Genomic DNA, 21,083 nt, shown 5'->3' with positions numbered 1-21,083 from the left:
ATCAGCTTATAGCACCAGCTTGCCCCAAGTCTGGGCTCCCCACGCTGTCTGTCTTCAGCTTTGCAGTAGCAGAAGTGCGTGTGTGGGGTTATTTCCTTGGGGGTGCCTAGAGGAAGGTTGCTTGGAGCTGCCTCTCACTGATTTGTTGTCCATACAGAGAATATTACTTCAGTGTGGACAACCTGGAGCGAGACTTCTTCCTGCGTCGCAAGATGGACTCGGACGGCTTCCTTCCCATCACCCTGATCGCCAGCTTCCACCGGGTGCAGGCGCTGACCACAGACATCAGCCTCATCATCAAGGTGAGGGCAAGGAAGGATTAACTTCCCTTCTTGTTCTTCTTGCCGCTCCTGTCTGAGGCTTGTTTTCTAGATGGGCTGCGGGCGAGATGCAAGTGGAGCCTTCCCTTGTCTTTGACTTGTTCCCTCTTCCTCTTGGCCCTCCTGGGGAGGAAGGGCTGGGGCTGAGCCACTCACTGTGCTGAAGCAGGGCCCTCAGTTAACTGGGTATCACTTGGTTCCAGGCTCTGAAGGACAGCAAGGTGGTGGAAATCGTGGATGAGAAGATCAGGAGAAAAGAGCAGCCAGAAAAATGGGCTCTCCCTGGCCCTCCAATGGCAGACTACACGCAGACGGACTTTTCGCAGTTCATCAACTGCCCTGAGTTTGTGCCCCGGCAGAGCTTCCAGAAGGAGACAGGTGAACGCTTGGGAAATGTGGAGGGAGATGTGGGATGTGGAGGGAGAACTGAGGCTCTGAGTCAGGAGTGTTCCCTAGGGCAGGGCTCTGCCATTTGCTCTTTGCTTGGTGGTGGGAGCTGGTGTGGGCTCTGTCCTCAGAGCCCCAGATGCTGCTGCTGTACACGGGGAAACATGAGAGGCTGAGTCTGTGGCTTTTCTCTGGGGGGGGCTGAAGACATTCAGGGAAGGTCAGTCCTGCTGGAAGTCTCTTGGCTGTGCCTGGAAATCCTCTACTGCTGCTGGGCAGAGCAGGAGACACTCGTGAACCCAGCTTTTTCCATAATGGGTGAGGAGATCCTGGGCATAAATGGGGCAGCATGTATGGAGATGTAAACAGAGTGCTGGGGGAGGGTCTGCTGTCCTTCATGGGTGGCTCTGTGCTCTTGTCCCCCCATCCCGTGGGCGCTGGCAGGAGCCCAGGGCTGGGCCCGAGAGGCCAAGTGGAGGATCTTCTCGGTACTGTTGTAGGAGTTAGTTTTGGCAGGAGAAGATCTGTTCTCACTGGCTGCAGACTCAGGAAGGTTTCCCTGACAGCAACAGAGCACAAGCTTTAGGACTTTGTGTGTCTGGGAAACTGTCACCTACGGAGCTCTGTGGCCACCACCAGCATCACAGCCTTAACTGGAGACTTTTTTTCCTTTATTTTTTCTCCTCTCCCTCAAGCACTTATGGGTGATGTGCTGGTAAGCCTTGGCCACTGGATGCTAGCTAGTACCACAAGCTGTGCCATGCTGCCAAAATAACTCCCTCTTTGGTCTGGTACTTCAAGTACTCAAGCCCTCAGGCTCCCTCCCTCCCTCTAAAGCATCTTGTGGCTCTTGTTGGCTTTAGAGTCTGCTCCTGGCTCCCCACGTCCCTCCAGCCCAGTCCCCACCAAAACGGAGGAGGTCAGTAACCTGAAGACTATGCCCAAGGGCCTGTCCACAAGTCTGCCAGACCTGGATTCAGAGACGTGGATTGAAGTGAAGAAGAGACCTCGGCCCTCCCCAGCCAGGCCCAAGGTGGGTAGTGATGTAGGAGCTCTCAGGGTGGGGATCTCCCAGTTAATTGTCTGGATGACATGAACCATAAGTAGGCGGGCATCAGATCAGATAGGGTCTGCTGGTCACAGGAGTGATGTCCTGGTCTCTCCTGGCCCCATCTGACCCCCTTAAGAGCTGTTCCTCAGTGGTGTAAATAACGTGTTCTCCCTAGATGGGCGGCTTCTGGCTGCAGTAAGGAAACAAAGGGCAATAGTTTGGTCTCCAAGCAGTAGGCTTGTGTTGCTGTGCAGCCTTTACCCTGTGTCACCTTTGCCCCCCTACCTGTAGAAACCAGAGGAGTCAAAGACACTGCAGCAGCAAAAGCAAAAGGACCAAGATGAACCCGAAGAGCTAGACTTCCTCTTTGATGAGGAGATGGAGCAGATGGATGGCCGCAAGAACACTTTCACTGATTGGTCAGATGAAGATTCGGATTACGAGATTGATGATCGGGACGTGAACAAGATTCTCATCGTGACGCAGACACCTCCTTACCTGCGCCGGCATCCTGGTGGGGACCGGACTGGCAATCACACATCCAGGGCTAAAATGAGCTCAGAGCTGGCTAAGGTGATCAACGATGGGCTGTACTACTATGAGCAGGACCTGTGGACAGAGCAGTTTGAGCCAGAGTATTCGCAGATCAAGGTGAGAGTAGCTGATCCAAGGAAGGGAGTGCACGGGGGGCCTCGTGGTGTGGTGGAAAGGGCAGTACAGCAAGTTACAGCCCACTCATGGGGTGGAGCTGAACTGGAGTTAGTCCTCTTGCAGAGCTTGGGATTTCTGACTCCCAGTGTCATGCTCTGCTGCATCAGGGATAAACACAGCTCTGTAACGTGGCGTTAAGGCTGCAGCCAGGTAAACAAAGTACCAGTAATGAGGTGACCTAGAACATGGAGCCCATTACTTTGCTGTCTGCCAGGGTCTTGGCAGGCAGTGCCAGATCTGTGGGGAGAACTGGGTGTCTCTGCACTGTCCATAGTGCCCAGTGCTCCATGGCACGGTCCCTTGGAGACTGCACTTACTGGGGACAGGTTCATAGATGGCTAGGCTGCACTGGACCTGTGCTCTTCTCCATTTTAGTGCCGGTTTGCATAGACCAGGGCTTTTTATAGAAATCCCATCTGCTGCTTTGGAACGTTTGAGTCCCAGCTTGGTGACTCTCACAGTCAGGGACTTGACTAGACTCGTTCAGCAATGGAAGTTATTTTGGCTGCAAGGTGGGGTGGCCTGTTGGAGCTACCAGCTGGGCTCAGTGTTCCCATGTCTGGTACCTGGCACACTGCTAAAGCAGTGCCACTCTGGAGCGGCAGAAGCTGAAGGTGTGGGGAGAGAGGTGGCAGAGGGTCAATGTGCTGGGGTTATGGGTTCCTGGAGCATTGTGCCCCACTCCCAGTGTGGCTGTGAGAATGCAAGGAGGAGGTTCTAGGGAGGCAAGAAGGTGGCAGGGGCAATGGGGTCCTGGCCAAGCACAGGTTACAAAGCTTGCTTTGAACCTTTCTGCACCGGTGCTGACCTGGGTGAGTAAAAGCCTGAAAGAAGCAAGCAACTGTTAGTGGAGCTGCCTGTTAGGATCCCTGAAAGCTTGGGAGCAGCAGGTGGCTCGGATCTGGCCCATGCAGTGCCCAGTTCTGTCTGCTGCGTCTCCCCTTTCTACCTCTGCACGGCAGGTCACCCTTCTGGGCACCCAGATGCCATGGCTGCACTTGGTGCCCAGCGTTGTGGCTGTTGCACAAGTAGAGTGGTGGTCATGATAAGCTGATGGGATGAGGGGAGAAGAGGGCAATTTGTTGCTTCATCACCTTCCTCTTCCAATGCAGCAAGAGGTGGAGAACTTCAAGAAGGTGAATATGATCAGCAGGGAGCAGTTTGACACCCTGACCCCAGAGCCCCCTGTGGATCCAAATCAGGAAGTCCCTCCTGGTCCCCCCAGGTTCCAGCAAGGTAAGAGATGGGAGGGCATGAATGGGTGGAACTGGATTTGTTTCTGTTTCTCCTGATGAGAGATCCTTGGAGGTTGGGTAGCAGCTAGGGAGAAGGAACTGGGGCCACAGGTGCAGTTTATCTTTCCCAGAGCAATGCCTTTCTCCCAGCTTTAATTTTTGGGCTCCAGAAGAGGACGCCCAAAAGCCAGAGGTGTCCCAATTGAGCGAGGAAGCCTTGGCAGACTTTGTAGCTCAACTTTGAGTACCTGGAAGCAGCTGCCTGTTGGACCTTCCTTGTTTGGCTGCACATGGCACCTGGTGCTGTGTCCTTCTCTTGGGGATGCAGGGTTTGTCGCTGCTGTTAGCCATGAGAAATTAGATACCTTGTGGGATCCCTGAAAGCTCAGTCCTTAGATCTGCTGCTAGGTTTTGGGTTGTCTGGCCAAGCTGGTGACGTGTTGTCACCATTTGAAGCTGTTTGTCTCGGAGAGCTGGGATGTGTCCCTGCATTCCTGCCCCTGCTGCTTCCCATCGGCCAGATGGGTGTCCCTTGACCATAGTGCTGCTCTCATGGTCAGAGCGCAGCTTGACCTGGGGTGGGGGCTTTTCTCTCTGCAGTACCTACAGACGCTTTGGCTAACAAGTTGTTTGGAGTCCCCGAGCCTTCAACCATTGCCCGGTCTTTGCCTACGACTGTACCAGAGTCGCCCAACTACCGCAATGCCAGGACCCCCCGGACCCCTCGGACGCCTCAGCTGAAGGACCCAACACAGACGCCCCGGTTCTACCCAGTGGTGAAAGAGGGCAGGACGATAGATGCCAAGGTGGGACCAGGGCTGGGGTGTGGGACGGGAGCTGGGGTTTCCCAGCGGGGTCTGGGGAGGGAGTGCGTGCATCCCTGATGCACCATGTCTTGCAGACTCCGCGCAAGAGGAAGACGAGGCACAGTTCGAACCCCCCGATGGAGTGCCATGTGGGCTGGGTGATGGACTCTCGGGAGCACAGGCCCCGAACTGCCTCCATCAGGTACTTGAGGTCACAGAGGAGCCAGAAATGGGGAGGGGATCAAGTGTGGGAAGGAAGGGGAGAGGCAGCATCTGGCCTTGCAGGGGACGTCTCCTGTTAGGTGGCTGCAGACGGGACTGGGACCCCGCTTGCCCCTCCTGGAAGAAGCTAAGGAAAGTCTGCAGCCTTGGAATAAAGAGATGAGACTGTTGGAAACATTGGTTCCCTTCCTAGTAGTATACCCCGTGGCTCAGGTCCCAAACCCAGAGTAGACGGTTACAGGGAGGCGGTGGGACCAACAGACAAGTGCTGTGGGGTGTGTGACCGCTCTGCTGTCAGCTGAGTGATGCCAAGGAAGGGTCTTGACAGGAGTCTCTCACACTCAGCTCCAGCCCTTCAGAGGGGACCCCGGCTGTCGGAAGCTACGGCTGCACCCCGCAGTCCCTGCCCAAGTTCCAGCATCCTTCACATGAGCTTCTCAAGGAGAATGGCTTCACGCAACATGTCTACCACAAGTACCGTCGGCGCTGCCTTAATGGTAGGGACGCCTGCGCTGTGGGGTGTGGGGCAGGGTGTCTGTGTCCGCTGTGTCGTGGGGCAGGGTACGGCCACAGAGCATGCACACGGAGATAAACAGGGTCCCACAACCTTGCTGGTAGCTGACGTTTCCCCACGGTTTGTGGCAAGCGTGGGCTGTAGCTCGGGGTGTTCAGCACTGGGGCTGGGTGCAGTCACAGTGCCGCAGAGCCCTCTGCAAGAGCTGGCTCCATGGGAAAGGATCTGCCTGGTCATCACCCTTTCTTCCTGAAACAGAGCGGAAGCGGCTGGGCATTGGTCAGTCCCAGGAGATGAACACGCTTTTCCGGTTCTGGTCCTTCTTCCTCCGAGATCACTTCAACAAGAAAATGTATGAGGAGTTCAAGCAACTGGCTGTGGAGGACGGGAAGGAGGGGTACAGGTAGGAGAGGAGGGACAGAGCGGCTTTTCCTGGGAGAGAAGTGAGGGAAGAAGTATTCGGCCCTTTGCAGGGCTCACAGCAAAACAAAGCAGCATCTCTGCCTTGCTCAGGGGGCAGGGCTTGGATTGCCCTTGGTCACCTCCTGCTGCTGGTGCAGAGCAGGGCTTTTGCCTCAAGAGCCTCTGTCCAGGTGTTTCATGTGCCAGTGCCTGAGCACCATGTGCTGCTCCATTCCCAGGTACGGTCTGGAGTGCCTTTTCAGATACTACAGCTACGGGCTGGAGAAGAAATTCCGGCCAGACATCTTTAAGGACTTCCAAGAAGAGACCATCAAGGATTACGAGGCTGGTAAGTGCCTCCTTTTGCCTCCCCTGCTGGGGTTGTAGCTGGGGATGTAGCTCAGCTGCGTGGCTGCCCCTGGGCCTCTTCTCATGCCTTTGGGGAAGCCCTGTAATGCTGTACATCAACGTGTGTGGTGGGGACCGGCGGGGCGTCCTGCTGCTTGCTTCATGGGAGAGGGTTGAATGGATGTTCACTGCCCTGAAGACTTCGGGGGGGGTGGGGTGTGGAGGAGGGCAATGGGAGGCTGTAGCTCTACCAAAAACATTTCTCTAGAGGCACTGGTTCCTCTAGGATTTCTCAAGACCCTGCAGCGGCCAAGCCTTGTCACCACCAGGTCAGGCGAGGCTGGGGACATCCCCTTCAGGAGGGCTGCCCGCTACTGACGTAGGGGGCTTCCCTCCAGGTTTTCCATCTTGCCTTGGTTGTGCCTACTAGTGGGACAGGAGGGCTCATGGGATGAGTGGTGGAGAAGCTTGGAGGAAAGTGTTCTGATCTCTGGTTTGACTTTTGTCCTGCTGACATCTGGTCTGGTTTTCTTCTCCTCCAGGACAGCTCTATGGGCTGGAAAAGTTCTGGGCCTTCTTAAAATATTCCAAAGCCAAAAATCTGGACATTAACAGCAAACTGCAAGAATACCTCAGCAAGTTCAAGCGCCTCGAGGACTTCCGAGTGGATGTGAGTAGACACAATGCCCGCGCCATGCTGATGGCCCCTGCAAACGCCCCTCTGCCCCCTCCGAGGACGTTTTGGGGACCGGTCCCCAAGCAGTGCCAGGCAGGGGGAGTCAGCGACACCTAGTGTCAGGCCCTGTCATTGCAGCCGGGCCAGGAACAACCGGCAGGGTTTGAATATTGCAAATGCATTTCGGAGCAGCTCTCTGGGGAACTGGATGAGCCCATCTTCCCTGATGAGCTGCGGAGGAGAGTGAGCCTTGATGGTTTGAGGGGAGCCAGCGTTGTGTGGAGCTTCAGCTCCTTGACTGTGCCCCTTGTCTTGGAAGGAGGTGCCTAGGAGCAAGTTGTCACTATTGTGCTTGGGTGGGAGTCAGTCTGTCTTTCTGGCAGCGGTGGTTTGGAGAGGAGGACAGCTGTGTGCTTGCGGTTGAGGATGTGTGTTCTTTGTGGGTCAGGGAGAAAAGTTGCAACTAGAGGTGTGCAGGCAGGCTGTTCCCTGATCCAGGGGAAGGGCATCTGCATTTGCAGCAAGTTGTGCTGATACTGGTGTGTTTTTTCTTCCAGCCACCCATGGGGGAGGAAGGTGGACACAAGAGATACCCTACGACGTCAGGAGATGGCAGGAAGCGCTACCCATCCCAGTCTTCCAGCAAAACAGTCAGCCAGTGCCCACCCAGCCAAGCCCACGCCTCACCCAGCCAGCCTGCACAAGAGGATGCCAAAAACCTGAGCCAGCAATCCCCCGCCCTGTCGGCTGCAGAATCGCAGACAGTGGGGAAGTAGAGAGGCTGCAGCATCTGCTTCCTGCCGGGGGACGGGGTGGGTTGGTGGGAGACTGGCTCGGAGAAGGGGAGATGTGAGGGGGTGGGACAGGAAGGAAGCTGGAAGGTGGGTGCCCAGGAATAGGCTGCTTGGGAGAAACTTCAACGCACATGATTTTTTTTTCTCTTGTGGCTGGAAAGCAAAGACGATTGCATTTAAAACACCATTTTGCTATTACAACCCTGACCAGAGCCAGACCCGCTCCCAGCAGGCCCATCCTTTGCTTTCCCTTCCCTCCCCTCCTGTGCACACACTCATGTCTTAGTGTCTTTAAAAAAAAAAAAAAAAGTGTTCTGGCTGGGTTGGAAAGGGGAGATTTTTTTATTATTATATATATATATCAAGTTTTAAATTATTGCTAGAGGTTTGTCTGGATTTACCAAAACAAGTCTGCTCTGTGCGGCCCCAACGACTCCCCTCTGTGTCCCCCCTCGGATCGCAGGGCAGCCCGCTCAGGAAGCTCAGAGGAGCGAGGTTCCCCGATGGGGGACCGAAGCCACAGCGTGTCGCAGTGCTGCAGAGCCTCTGATCTCCACGACCTGGCTGACTTCTCCCATTCCACGTGTGGCGGTTCCTCTCCGACACCAACCGCCGCGACAGGAGCATCACCCTGTTTGTCCTCCTGATCCCTCCTCCCCGACGCCTTCACCTCCGACCTTCCCGAGGGTCTGGCTCTCCTTCCGCCCGCCTCTCCCTTCCATCACGGACAATTTGGAAGTCAACCAAAGGACCTTTGCCAAGGATAGGCTTGTTCTAACTCCTTCCTGCGAGGATGGCTGGTGGGAAGCCGGCAGGCACCTGGACTCAAGCCTGCATGGACGATGCACCCGCTGCTCCAGGAATGCCCATCGCATGCAAAGACAGGACTTTGCCAAAGGAGGGTTTCTCTTCCTTTTCCCTTGGAAAAATGAAATGACAACAACAAAAACAAACACAAACCCCTCTAAAAGGAATGAAAAAAAAAACAAAACACTTTAAAAAGACACCATCTCCCTTTGCTTTCTTCCTTGAAAATACTATTGAAGAAAAAAAAAAAAAAACAAAAACAAAAAAAAAACAAACAAAAAACCCAAAAAACCACACAAAAAAAAGTTGCCTTATGGTAGAGCTGGACCGGGAGGCTTGCTAGCTTCCTGCACCCTGGGGCACACTGGGCTCTTGGTCCCCCCCCACCCCCTCAGCCCGGAGACTACTCATGGCATTGCTGCCGAGCTGATCTTCCCTGCGGCCTTTCCTCTGACCCCGCAGCTCACTCGGATGCTTCCCCGCATCGTGGAGACCCGCTACCAGCCCTGGTTCTTGCGGGGGAAGGTGCCCAGGGCAGTCAAATCCAAGACTTGTGCTCATGAGTAAAGCCGCTATGTTGTGTATATAGCATTGTAGCATCTTCCCGCGACAGCGACTTGTATGTGCTTATGGCCTCGCTCAGCCGCCCCGTGCCCTCTCCAGGCAGGCTGGGGCAGGAGGTGGGTCTGCTCCAGCCTGCACCTTCAGCGTGGTCAGAGAGTGAGCGGGGAGGTCTGTCACAGCAGCTGTGGAGGGACTGACTGGTCCTTGCTGCGAGCAGGTAGGAGGGCTGGTGTCTCCCTGGTGCCACCGTAATGCTGTAGCCTGAAGCAGGAGCAACGCAGCCCCAGGGAACCCGTGTCTTGCAGCCTTTACCGGCCCAGGGCTGCTGCTGGGACTTGTGCTGTGTGTGAGCAGGAGCCCTGCCTGGCAAAGGAGGGCTCTCACCCGAGTTTCTTGTGCATTGTGTCTTGGCAGGCGGCTGCGTGGTCTCCTTAGGGAAGTGTCCCTGTGCATCTCCAAGAGCTGAGATAACACCGTGCTGCTCCTCGCTTGGCTGAGGCAAGGAGGTGGCTGCAGAGCTGCTGTGGCATTTACTTGGTTCCTTTGCCCAGCACCGAATGGGCTTGGGCAGGCAGACCGTCCCCAGGCTCCGGAGCCGCATTTCCTCCCAGCGGGCATGTGTCAGAGGGGTGAGATCGGCTCCTGGGGTCCAGAAGTAGCACTGGAAAGCCGTGTTCCTGCCATGAGGGTAGAAGCTCCTTTTCAGCAGAGCCGCTTACCTTGCTGTCACCGTGCTCCATCTCCTGGGACGGGAAGCTTGCTTTGCAGCCGGCTGGGCTGTGGCTCGGGCGCTCTGTCCTTGTGAGCTGCAAAGCGTGCTCCTGCGCATGGTGTGGGGCGGGCACTGCAGCGGGCTGTTCATAATGCAGCTAATTGCATTGCGCTCTCTGCAAAATCTTAAGCCGGTAACAAACAGCATTTTCCCAAAGTATCCAGTTATTGATCCAGAGGGCTGTCTTAGAGCTGGAGGATGGAGTCATCTTTCCAGGGCTGTCCCTGTGTGGCTGCGGGGCTGGTGGCTGAGAGCAGCCAGGAGCTGAGAGTGGAGATGGAGTGGGGTGAGCTTGGGCAAGCTGCCCATCAGCAGCGGCTGTGGGCGTTCACAGAACCCTGGCTGAAGTCAGTCGCCTTCCCAAACCGACGCTGCGTTGAAGATGCTGCTGGGGTGGGGGGTGGGGGGGTGGGCTGGGGAGGTGGGCTGGTCCGTGTGGAGCAGCTTGGTGAACTGCTGCTAGAATTGAAAGCACAGCTGGGTTTGAGTGAGGCTGGGTAGCTGCTACTTTGCTGTTTCCTGGTGGTGTGATCCTGCCCTGGTCCGTCTGCCCCTGCCACATCCCCCTGCAGCTCCGTACCGCTCATGGGCCCGATTCGGCGCGCCAGCCTGAGTCTGTGGCTTGCTCCGTTACAGCAGCAGCGCTCTGGGGTTGCGGGGTGGTAACTGTGCAGGGCAGGCAAGTAACACTTGTACAGTGCTGCGGCCGTGACTGTTATTTCTGGATTTCCCCCCCTCCCCTTGTGAACTGGAGTCAGATCCCTGAGGTTATGGATGCGGCCGGGTTTGCCCCTGATTTGGGAAGGAGGAGCCTCGGAGGCTGGAGATGAGACATGGGAGATGTGTTGCTGGTTGTTTGCAAGTGGAAACGGGTCTGGATGTACTGCTGCGTCCCAGTGCTTCTCTCATCGTCCCAGCGCTCCTCTCATCGGTGCGTGTTCTCTTTTGAAGCAGTTGTCTGCATTTTAGCAACAGGCGAAATAGGAAATGAGGAGCAGCAAGCTCCTGCTGCGGAGTTGTTGCTTGTGGAGCGGACTGTGGAATTGCTTGAGTGGTAGAAGAGGTAAAAAATTTCCAAGAGAATTTCCCAAAATCTAAGTTGATCTTAATTTTGTAATTTCTAAGGCTGAGACTCCAGTCTTGGCATGGAGGAGTGTTGTTCCCCCCCCCCCCATCTGCTGCGTCAGTGGTTTGTCACAACAGTGTGGCTGAGGGCCCCGTGAGAACCCCCGTTTCCCAGGGGAAGGTGGATCAGAAGCGCGCGCAGTCCTGGCGGTCCTGCTGCCCTCCACGTTTGCGGACCGTATGCCTTGTTTTACTCTATGTCAGACAGCAGCCTAGCCAGGGAGCAAAGACAGATGTGAAACCAGCTGTTGGTTGCTCCCTCACCTCCCTGCGGGATGCGGGGGATGCGGGGCAGGGCGCTGCCCTCACGGTGCGGGGGGCAGGGAGCTCCGCGGGGCCGAGGTTACGGGGCAGCATCCTGCACCCCGGTGCTGCGCGGTGGCTGTGGCAAGGCGGGGGGTGCAGAGCGTGCGGTCTGTGCCAGGCTGGGGGGCAGCTCTGCAGGGGCACCTGACCTTGCTGCGTAGCTGCGTGCAGAAGGCATCGCATTGCGCACGGTTCGCACCGCTGCTGGGCGAAGGGACAGCTGTCCAAAGCGGGATTTTGCTTTGGAGAAGGCTCTTTCCCTTCTGCTGAGGAAGGAGTTTGGCCTTGCTTTTAGTTTGGATGCTTCACCACGATCACGTTTTTGTGCGCTTTTTTTTTTTTTTTTTTTTTTAATTTTCGTGGGCTCAGGGGTTGGGCACGTGTACTGCTGGGAACGCTGAGCCATCCCGCAGCTCTCGAGGGCTGCGTGGTGCTGGCTCCCAGCCCTCGGGAGCTCTGGGGGCTCTCGGCAAGGCTGGGGGAGGCCATAGGCCTGCAGGCAGAGCGGGGGGCGCGCTCCCCAACTCACCCCTCTTGGGACAGCCCAGGCTGCTGCAGCCCCGGGCTCCTTGCCGAGGTCAGCCCACCTTTGGGATGCAGGTGGGTGCAGCGGGTACGGAGCTCTGGCGTGGGGTCAGGAGTGGAGGTAGAAGGTGTGTTTTGGAGGCAGCTGCTTTGCTTTGCCATGCTCATTTGGGGGGAGAAAAAAATACTAAAACTAATAATCCTGCTGTTCCGATCGCCTGTCTGTTGCTCTTCCTGCTGCCCCCCTTGCACCCCCAATGGCGGCTTGTCGCTGTAGCCCTTGGGGTCCCTCGAGTTTCGGCAACTGCTCGTCTTGCTGGGGACTGGTCGACTGTACTGTAACAAAACGATGTGTTAACCTCAGTACCCTGCCACGTGTCTGTACACGTTCCACATGGCAGTGCAGAGGGGGCCTTCTAGCTGTTAATGCCTTTCTAGTTATTTTATCAAAAGGAAGGAAAAAAAAAAAAAAAAAAGGAAAACTGTAAATGTAGCAAGCTGTGTTTGCAAATGCTTATTTTCTCCTGTCTCCTCTGAGACTGGTTATGTCACTTTGTCACTGTTTGAAATGGATGCTAGGCTCTTTTTAAGGGAGGGTTGCTACACTTGGTGTTAAATGCCTCACTGACTTCTCTCTCTTTTTTTTTTTTTTTTTTTTTTAAGTTTCCAATACAGGTAATAGTTGAATGACTTCTTTTTTTTTTTTTTTTTTTTTTTTTTTTTTTTTAAGATAGTGTTCATCTCAGTGGCATGGAGTGGGTGGCTGGAGGGCAGCATTTCAATGAGTAGTTTACAGTTTCACTTTCTGCAGACACTTGAACATAGGACCGATGTATCTGTGACAAGCACATCCCCTTGGTGGGAAGCCCCGAGGAGCGGAGGGGACATGCAGAGCGTGCTCGGGTCAGCCCCGGGGTCCCTGCGCTGTCCCCCTGTGGCTCGCTCTCCAGCCATCAGCTCTGCACGGGGCTGGCTCGTGCCGGTGGTACCCCCCCCAGGAGGGTCCCCCGAGCCTCCCTGGTGCAGCCCCACTCCCCCTCCTCCTCTCCCAGCCTGTCCCGGTCCCGTTGGGGTTGGAAGCCTTTGGATCTGTGGCTCAGAAACCCCCAGTAAGCCACGCGGCCAGGGTTGGCCCTCTGCTCGCTTGCCAGGAGCAAAAGGGGTGATGGTTCGATGTGCTGGCCCTTCTCAAACCCTGTGTGTCCCAACCTCAGCCTTCTGTTTCCCAAAACTAGAAAGTGTGTGCAACCTTCTTCAGCTGCATTTATCGTAGAGACAAACTTAAAATGACTCATCACAGACCATGTATCACTTGGGAGGAAAAATCTTGTTAATATGGCCCACTGTACATGATCCATCTTCTGTCGATAGTACATAATCTTTGACTCATGTGCTAGGATCATCATCACATATAAAAGGAAAAGAGAAAAATGTAAAATACTTGAATGAGAGCTTGTATTATAACATTAATATTATTCAGAGTATCTGCTTTCTAGGCTGATGTGATTCATTATTCTAGTAATGCTTTAGTCCTTTGTAATTTGTGGTAATTATGCTTTTTCCTTTTTAATACAAAAAAAATGTATAAAAATAAAAACTTCAAAAGACAATGCAGCCTGGGTTTTCTGTTCTGCTGACTTGCCCTCCCCAAGGGGACATGAACGGGTTGGGCTCATCGCTGTGCGGTCGCAGGGGCTGAAGGAGGGTGGGAGAAGAGCTGGTTCCTCAGGTGGAGCTTCCTCGGAGGACACGGCCTAGCAGTGGTGAGACATGTCATTTTTGTCCCAGGCCCCCAGATAGGATCGATCAGTCGTGTAGGTACTTACGGACACGCATAAAGGTATGGATGCTATGCTCTTTTGGGCCCTTTCTTACAGGGTTTCACTGGTGTCCACGCAACTCAGGACAGCCGGGACTCTTCTTCCCTTGGGAAGTCTCTTTCTGCAGTTGTGCAGACGCTTCACACACGTTGTGCGTTTCACAACAACTTCACGTTGTGCAGTTCTGGTTTGTGACCCCTCTTGGCGTCTGGGGAGCAAGATGGAGCTCAGCAGGAGGAAGTGATGGACCAGGGCTTCTGCCATGTAGCACATCAGCCCCCAGCTCTCCTGTCCCACGATGGGGAAACTGGCTTCACGTTTGCAGCTGTTAGTTTGTGGAGTGGCGATGTAGGCCGTGACGGCCCTTGGTCAGACCAGGATGAAGAAAAACTTGGGGGAAGTCAGGCCTCTGTTGCGTGTTTCCAAAACTCTGGCCCCGCTGACTTTCCATGGGGTTGCATCTCGTATCCCAGGTATTCAAAGTCTCAGAAAAATAGTGGGTTTAATCCTATTACATGTAGTTACGGTGATCTTGCTGGTATTTCTGCAGAATGCTGCTCAAAGAGTGAAAACTGAAGCGCAAAAACCTTAACTCCCCAAAGCCATGTGGCCCAGAACATATCTGGCTTAAGTGCAGGCAGCTAGAACAAGGAACGGTGCAAGTAATTAAGAAAAAAAACCCACTAAATGTGGTTTTAAAATAGCTTTCTGGAGCAGTTCTTTTTTTTTCTGCCTTAGGTAGAAAATAGTGGCAGCAAAAGTGCGGTCATTTCAAGTCGCGTGTTTTAAGTTCAGCTTCAGGTTTTCTTACGTGTGAACAATAACTTGTTTCCCAATTAAAATACTATTTGGCATAAATCATTGTCTCTTGCTCTGCTAGTCACGGGGCTCTGCGGCACCCTGCAGGCTGCTGGGTTGGTTCACTCTGCCCTGGGTGCCTCGGGGATGCTCTCTGAGAGCGGCGTGAGGCTGAGGAGGACCCTGTGTCTCTGGTAGGCTTTGGTCTGTTTGAACACTGTGTCTGTGCCATGCAGATAATCCAACACTCCCAGGACTCCATAGCACTGGTTGAACCTGGAAACCAGAGAATAAACATCACTGGAAGTTACTGCGGTTACCTTGCTCTTGGTATTTCCATCTCCTTTCAGAGCCCTAATGAGCCGTCCACAGGATTCCTGCTACGGTGCTGGGCCCCTTGCAGCCGCATCGGCTGTTTCTGCAGGAGGCAAACTGGTGGGAGCAGCGTGCCTGGATCTAGGGCGCACCTGGGGAATGGGAACAGCTCCTCCGGTGCTGTGTAGGTATCCCTGAACAACCTGCCAAACCTCTGCCCTCTCCAGTATAGGAGGTGGCTGGGAATCTCTGCCGGGAAGGGTTAATTGGGATTGATTGGGCAAGGTGTTACCTGAAAACGTTACTAATGCCAGTGTATTGGAGAGGGACAGAGAGAAAAGCTCCCTGCGGATTTATTTCAGCTGTGTGACTTGCCCTTGCTCTGTCTTCCTTCTAGCCCACGTGCTGTGTCCTGAACTTCTAGGCAGAGCCTTGCAGAGAGCGGGCTCTGACCCTGTGCTTGTGCTGGGGAAGTCCAGGAATACCCGTTACTGCAGGCACCGTGTGCTTTCTGCGTACTTTCCTCCTCCATCATCTTTGGAAACTCGAAATGCCCAGCCCCACTTCGGTGTTGGTGCTTTGGAGAAAGTTTCTGCATCAGCTGGTGGAGGAGGGGGGGTGTCAGTGAGGTCCCTGCCAGTTGAGTGGGCAGTGGGCTCTGTCCTCTGAAACCCCGACGGCTGTTTTAACTGCTTTGAGAACCAGCATTCAGCCTGCTGCCAGGCTGCTCCGCTCGTGTGCGAGTTACTGAAACGCTCTCGAGCCTCAGGAAGGGCGGGAGGGGAGTGGGGAGCTGAGCGGTGCCCAGACATACTTGAGGTGGTGGAAGTCGTGGAACTCTGGCGACGGTAGGAAGGGCAGGTGGTAGCCGCAGTGCGAAATGCTTGTTGTTACGAGAGCAAGGGAGAACCATGCTGCGATTGAAATGATATGGGACCCCATCACCATCGGGCCAGTCATGACGGGCAGCGTGTTGGAGAGCTAGAAATGAGAGGCAAAGTCAGCCTCATTAATGGGTCCGCAACAAGCAGCCTCTCCTCTAGAAGCTGAATTCTTTCAGCTGGGTGATGCATCATAGCATCGTATTAGTTTTGTACAAACAGCATAAAGGGCAGATCCGTCCGCAAACACCTTGCTAAAATTACATAATCATCAAAGAAATAATTACAAAAATTACTAAAATTACATAATCGTCAAAGGAATAATTACAACTACGGCAAAACATTGTCACAGCCCAAGCTCCCTACACTTGTAGTAGGAGTCAGATGTGAGATCAAACCAGGGGTGTGAGAGCAGCATGATTCCAGTAAATCACCCTGGAGTCAGAAGTAGGAATTTCAGTTTCACCTTGGAGTAATGCAGAAGCTGCTCTTGGGAAACCCTGCTGTAAAAGGGCATGGCCCGTGGACATGTGCAGTCAAAGGCAGCGATGTGATGATCCCGCCTGCATCACTTCATTGTGTCCTACTGGTGGCACAAACAGCTGTCGCTGCCCAGACCAAGCTGACAGCACTAGCTAGGCTCAGTTGGACTTAAATAAAAAGTTATCCTGCTGCCCAAAGACTGTCAGTTAGGGACACTCACAGAGCTGGTGTGGCAGCCCAGGACTATTGTTAACAGGAGAAAGTGCCTATAAGTGGAATCTTCTGAAGGTGGGATGTGTTTTCGTGAGAAATCTCAGCTGAAGCAGTGCTGGGAGATGCTCCTGAAAACACTGATCCCAGCCGCGAGCATGAAAATCATAACAGAATTCTGAGTCCATGCAGTAACCTGGACTGTGTAAGTGTCACATCTTGTGCTGAAAGCACCGTCTGTGCTACTAGCCCTCTCTGTGCTCAAGGAATCGCCATGCAGTTGGTTCCTTATCTGTTGGAGGCACTTGCATCTGGGCTCTTAAAGCTAGTGGAGTGCAATATGAACAGGTACTGTGACCCTTCTACAGCCAGGCTTCTTGGCAAAGCAGCTTAGCTTCCTCTGCCTAAGAAAGAAGCGTCCAAGGAACATTTACTTTTCTTCTCTCACGACTCCTCCTCATCCCACGGTAATCACACTCCGTGCAGAAACTGGGAGGTGACCACATGAGAACCCACTTACTATGTGTTCTACTGGGTGAGCATAAATGGAGACCACACCGATGGGGGCTGTCCACTCGTGGTGCTTCTTGTGAATGTGCTTATACAGGACCGGTAGGTGAACGAGCCTAAGCAGAGAAACCAGAGAAAGGCAAGTTTTGAGCTCCGCAAGAAAGGAACACAGAGTAACATAACACAGAATTTCTGCTGGGGACTTGCTCATGTCTCCTCTTTAACTTAAAGATTTCAGAGCAGCTGGGAATAAGAGCGTAGGACTCCTGGCTTCCCTCGCTCTCTCTTTGGTATTGATCCCTCTTACAATTGATGTGTCCACTGGCTGATGTTAAACTTAAATCCAGATAAATTCCATACATCAAAATCCCTGAATGACTCATTTGCTCAGACCTGGGAGAGTACTGCTTAGGGGAAGACTCACTTTATATTCTCACTGTTTTGACTTTTCCCACTGGCAACTATTAGAGTCAGAATTTTATGTTCTGTGGGTGCTTTGTAAGAAATGGCTTTTTACAGGGTTGGTTTTTTTTGAGTGCATTTGTCCAGAAGGGAAACCTACATACTTCTGAGATTGCTGTGCTTGCTTCTGCACAGCCTTTTGCAGGTTTTTTTTCTTCCTTGCTTTAGTTTTTTCCTCTAATGTTGGTGTCAGTGCTTAGAACGCCTGCGGTGTCAGCTGCCAGGCCCCGTTTCATAGGTGCTGTACAAGCGAATGTGAGATCAGTCACTGACCTCTTGAGCTTTTTTCTTTCAGGACAGTCAGTCTTGTTCATCTCTTTTCAAAGAATGCTGGGCCACAGCTTTTGTATAAAGCTACCTGGGTTTTTTCTTCCTTTGCTTCTAAGCTGCTCCACCTTCGTAATTTTACCCATTTTTGCTTACTGTAGTTACTGACAGCACCAAAGCCTCATGTTGTAAGGGTGGAGTTCAGGACCTGGAAGTCTTCCCTTATAAATACAAGACTGGTGGAACAGCGGGGACCGGGACCATTGCTGTTGCAGGAGAAGGGTATAAGCTTAAAGGCATGGAGGAAAACCACGGAGTCCTGTTCCTGTGCTCCACTCACCTGTGTGTATAATAGAAGAGAACTTCCTCTATTAAGGTAAAGATGCCTAGCTCCATAAGAAACCAGTGGAAGGTGGGTAATTCCTTGTTGAAGGTGCTGCCCCACCATTTCATGACGTAGAACATGGGCACAAGCATGGGCAAGGAGATAAAGAACTGATTACACAGCGCTGTGTAGATGGCTTGGTGCAATTTCTTTGTGTCCACCTGCAAAAGAGAAGTCAGGACGTGAGGCTAAGTCAGAAGCAACGCAGCCTTGAGTCGGACGGATAAAAAGCTTTCAGATTTGTAGGCAGTTTCCATATTAGTTTTGGGATCAACTTTTTAACAAGCAGCCCAGCCAGATCTGATCAGTAGCCAAATTACAAGAACCGCCTTCCTCTCCACAATGGATATACAGGACTCGGCTTGACTTCCCTTGAACCCTACCTGGTTGCAAGACAAAAGCCTAACAGGTTCTTCTCCCCGCTCCTAGCCTAAGGAGACTGCAGAAAGTATTTAGCCAGCAGAAGAGGCAGAGTGGGAAATACTTACAGGATCATTCTTGCCCAGCTGAATGCGATAGCGAGTAATGAAAGTTGGCTTTCCTGTTACATCAGCCACCATAAGGATTCCATTGAAGCACCAGAAAGCAAGGCAAGGCACCAACGCAGCCCCTGTGGCGTGAGGAAAAGGCAGAGATATGTGAATGAATGGAGAGCTATGGCTAAATCAGAAACAAAATATGGTGGCATAGTATCCAGAGGATCTTGCTGGGACCCAGGTGTGCCAGGTGCGTATCCTCTGCCCTGAGATGCTTTAAAATGGAATATGGGCAAGTTCTGACATCCAGGTAATGGGGAATGACATCCTTGGGAATGGGGAAGAGGTTAGAGTAGACAAATGTCTCCTAGGTTGAAATGTGCCACAACTGAGGCCAAGAAAGGGCTTTTCTGGATGGCTGGGGCATCTCTTGTCATGGGTGGTTTTTTGTAAATACAAGCAGGATATGGTTGAGTTGATCTCTGGGACCTTGCAAAGTCTCTACCAGGCTGTTCGCCAGCTGTTAATCACAGACAGAGAAGAGTTTTATAGGTGCTATGGCAAGAGTAAAATTCACTATTTTAACTTTAATTTTCAGTAATGGGTTCTACTCATTCAGCTCTCACTGAGCCAAGTGTTTTCACAGGAAAACCATTTCACCTTTTCAAAGGCAGCTCAGGTGTCCCACATCAGCTGGGGCTGGCTTTGAAGCCTACACATGCTTTTTCTGTGGGAGGGTGAGTGAGTTTGGGAAGGCATGTCCATGTCCTACTATTAGATGTAATACACGGATTGTTCCTCCTACAGCACAGAGTTGTTAAAACTCACCAAGGAAGAAGATTGTCCGCTCCTTTCCCTCACACAGGTAGTAGAACTTCAGCCATGTTGTCTGCCAGAAATGGCCTAAAGTGTCCCAGATATTCTGTGCATACCTGTGGGAATAAGTGTTCTTGGTTGCCCATCTTTTCATCATCTACTTTTTCCTCTCTCCATCCACAGAAAAGTGTTCGAACAATGGGGCTTGAGGAAAAAATCTTACCCAGAAACAGAGTTCGCCAAGACGGTGAATATGAGCAAGCCCGTACCAAGGACACGGGCAGTGATCTTCACAGCATCCCTGAGCTTCTCCTCCTGTGAGCAAGCAACAAGGGTAAGTACGTCCTGCTGTGTCCTGCACTAGCAGTTTTTGTATTTAAAATAGTTTTTTATGTTTTTTTGCTTCAGAGACTCTCAAAAGAAGGTAACAAAGCTGTTATGGGCTGTTGAGTGTAGCCGAGGGGAGGGAGCCCACCCACATCCGTCTGCCGTGCTTACAGAGACCCGAAGCGTCACTGACATGGAATTTCTCTGGAATAACCAAAGGGAGAGAAAGGACCACTGATTTTGCCCCCTTTGGTTTTGTTTGGCATGCTTCTTGCTGCCTGGAGGATTATAACATAAGGAGCTTCTGGATAACGCGCAGCAGTAGCAAAGGAAGACCTGGGGGTAAGGAATGGTGATCCACCTTAACACCTCCCTCGCTCCGTGTTTTTCCCCTCCCAGTATGTTTTCCCCCTGCAGCGGCCAAACTGTTGTGCTTCAGATGATCTGGTTAACAGCTCCAGTTAACCCAGAACCACTCCTCTCAACTTTCCTCTTTGCTTTGAAGACCGATGCTGAAGTCAGGCTCACGTGCCCAGAAGCTTGCCTTTTTTCCCCCAAGTGTAACAGAGGTTTAATACATGATATTACCTTTCCTTGCATAAGTCGCTTTGCTGTGCCTTTAGGCCATCACAGGTACAACTCAGCTCTAGTACAACTAGTGCAACTTGGCTAGTAGGTGCCAGCTTTATAGGACAACTGCACATTAACAAGGATGTTAAATGCTTCTAAAATATTTTTTAAAAATGTATAATAACATGGTAGCCACTGTTAGAAAACCGCAACAGCTGCTCTTAATGAAAAGTGTAAAGTTCTCTAAACCCCTGCTCTCAGTCACAGAAATGTCACCTACTGAAGAAATACTCTTGGGCAGCTGTGATGTTAGCATTACTCTTTTATCACGGTACGGATTTTAACTATACAAAGCAACTGCAAGACAGTCAGAAAACTACCAGCGAGATGTTTTGATTCCAGGAGTTAGTATATTCAAAAAGCAGTATTCAATATATTTGAGCATTTAAATATTCAAACTCAAGTTTTTTAGCAGATATATGACCAATGTATAATTAACTATCAGTCTTTTAGAGTAGCCCAAGTTGGAACTGGTTCTGGAGTTCCACAGTCTTAGTTTGGGTTTTCTTGGGTGAATATGTATTATACTTATCTGCAGGACAACTGTTTTAGAAATATCAATGCAATTCTAAAATAATACAGTGTAATAACTGGCTAGCGTCTTGTTCATTACTCTGTCCTTCCTGTTTTTTAACTGTGGTGTTGTGCTGTACAAACAGACTGGAGTAAAAATAGCATGATTCATAGTTGCTGTCCTGCTTGCCTCCTGTCAGAGAGGACAAACAAGAGAGACAGCTCACTAATAAATGTTGAATGCAGGTGTGTTTAAGGTAATGCAATATAGAGGAATCCTCTCTATACAGCTTTTAGCACTAAAAGCTTTAAGATTCTGTAGCAGCTACAGAACATTAAGCATCTCCCAGGACTTGTCAGCAATATTTATCTGTCCCAGGACAGAACTTTGCTCATTAGCACTGAAACTTTCCTTGTTAAATAAAACAACCGTTTCCTCCTATCATCTTTTTTTTTTTTTTTAATCAAGTTAGCAACTGGGAAGGAAGTAATTTAAAGGACTCTTGCCCTACAGCTTGGTGTTTGTGAACCCTATAAGTTTATATTAGAAGTAATGTGATCTGTTGCCAGCATTATCACTGGGTGTACTGAACTACAAATGCAAGGCTGGCAAAAAAAAAATAAA

The 21,083-nt window shown here is 51.9% G+C and overlaps 2 protein-coding genes across 10 annotated transcripts in view; one reads left to right on the top strand and one right to left on the bottom strand.

Annotated features, from left to right (window-relative positions):
* LARP1 (La ribonucleoprotein 1, translational regulator) overlaps positions 1 to 12,215 on the top strand; it is a 47,673-nt gene extending 35,458 nt beyond the window's left edge. For all 5 annotated transcript variants that reach the window (XM_080398151.1, XM_080398147.1, XM_080398150.1 and 2 more), the window contains 12 exons: positions 158 to 302; positions 524 to 698; positions 1,571 to 1,740; positions 2,050 to 2,409; positions 3,582 to 3,705; positions 4,305 to 4,510; positions 4,606 to 4,712; positions 5,078 to 5,229; positions 5,505 to 5,649; positions 5,888 to 5,997; positions 6,539 to 6,666; positions 7,230 to 12,215. In XM_080398151.1, the coding sequence (XP_080254277.1) occupies positions 158 to 302; positions 524 to 698; positions 1,571 to 1,740; positions 2,050 to 2,409; positions 3,582 to 3,705; positions 4,305 to 4,510; positions 4,606 to 4,712; positions 5,078 to 5,229; positions 5,505 to 5,649; positions 5,888 to 5,997; positions 6,539 to 6,666; positions 7,230 to 7,448 (2,041 nt within the window). In that variant the 3' untranslated portion in view covers positions 7,449 to 12,215. The remainder of the gene's footprint in view (positions 1 to 157; positions 303 to 523; positions 699 to 1,570; positions 1,741 to 2,049; positions 2,410 to 3,581; positions 3,706 to 4,304; positions 4,511 to 4,605; positions 4,713 to 5,077; positions 5,230 to 5,504; positions 5,650 to 5,887; positions 5,998 to 6,538; positions 6,667 to 7,229) is intronic.
* A 41-nt stretch (positions 12,216 to 12,256) lies between these two features.
* The window catches only part of FAXDC2 (fatty acid hydroxylase domain containing 2), an 18,495-nt gene continuing 9,668 nt past the window's right edge, over positions 12,257 to 21,083 (bottom strand). For all 5 annotated transcript variants that reach the window (XM_080398153.1, XM_080398154.1, XM_080398155.1 and 2 more), the window contains 7 exons: positions 19,212 to 19,303; positions 19,001 to 19,104; positions 18,185 to 18,306; positions 17,652 to 17,857; positions 16,593 to 16,698; positions 15,313 to 15,479; positions 12,257 to 14,459 (listed from right to left, as the gene is read on the bottom strand). In XM_080398153.1, the coding sequence (XP_080254279.1) occupies positions 14,306 to 14,459; positions 15,313 to 15,479; positions 16,593 to 16,698; positions 17,652 to 17,857; positions 18,185 to 18,306; positions 19,001 to 19,104; positions 19,212 to 19,303 (951 nt within the window). In that variant the 3' untranslated portion in view covers positions 12,257 to 14,305. The remainder of the gene's footprint in view (positions 14,460 to 15,312; positions 15,480 to 16,592; positions 16,699 to 17,651; positions 17,858 to 18,184; positions 18,307 to 19,000; positions 19,105 to 19,211; positions 19,304 to 21,083) is intronic.

Source organism: Falco punctatus (assembly GCF_963210335.1).
Source record: "Falco punctatus genome assembly, chromosome: 8".
Taxonomy (NCBI): Eukaryota; Metazoa; Chordata; class Aves; order Falconiformes; family Falconidae; genus Falco; species Falco punctatus.
This window is presented reverse-complemented; position numbering and strand designations above follow the sequence as displayed.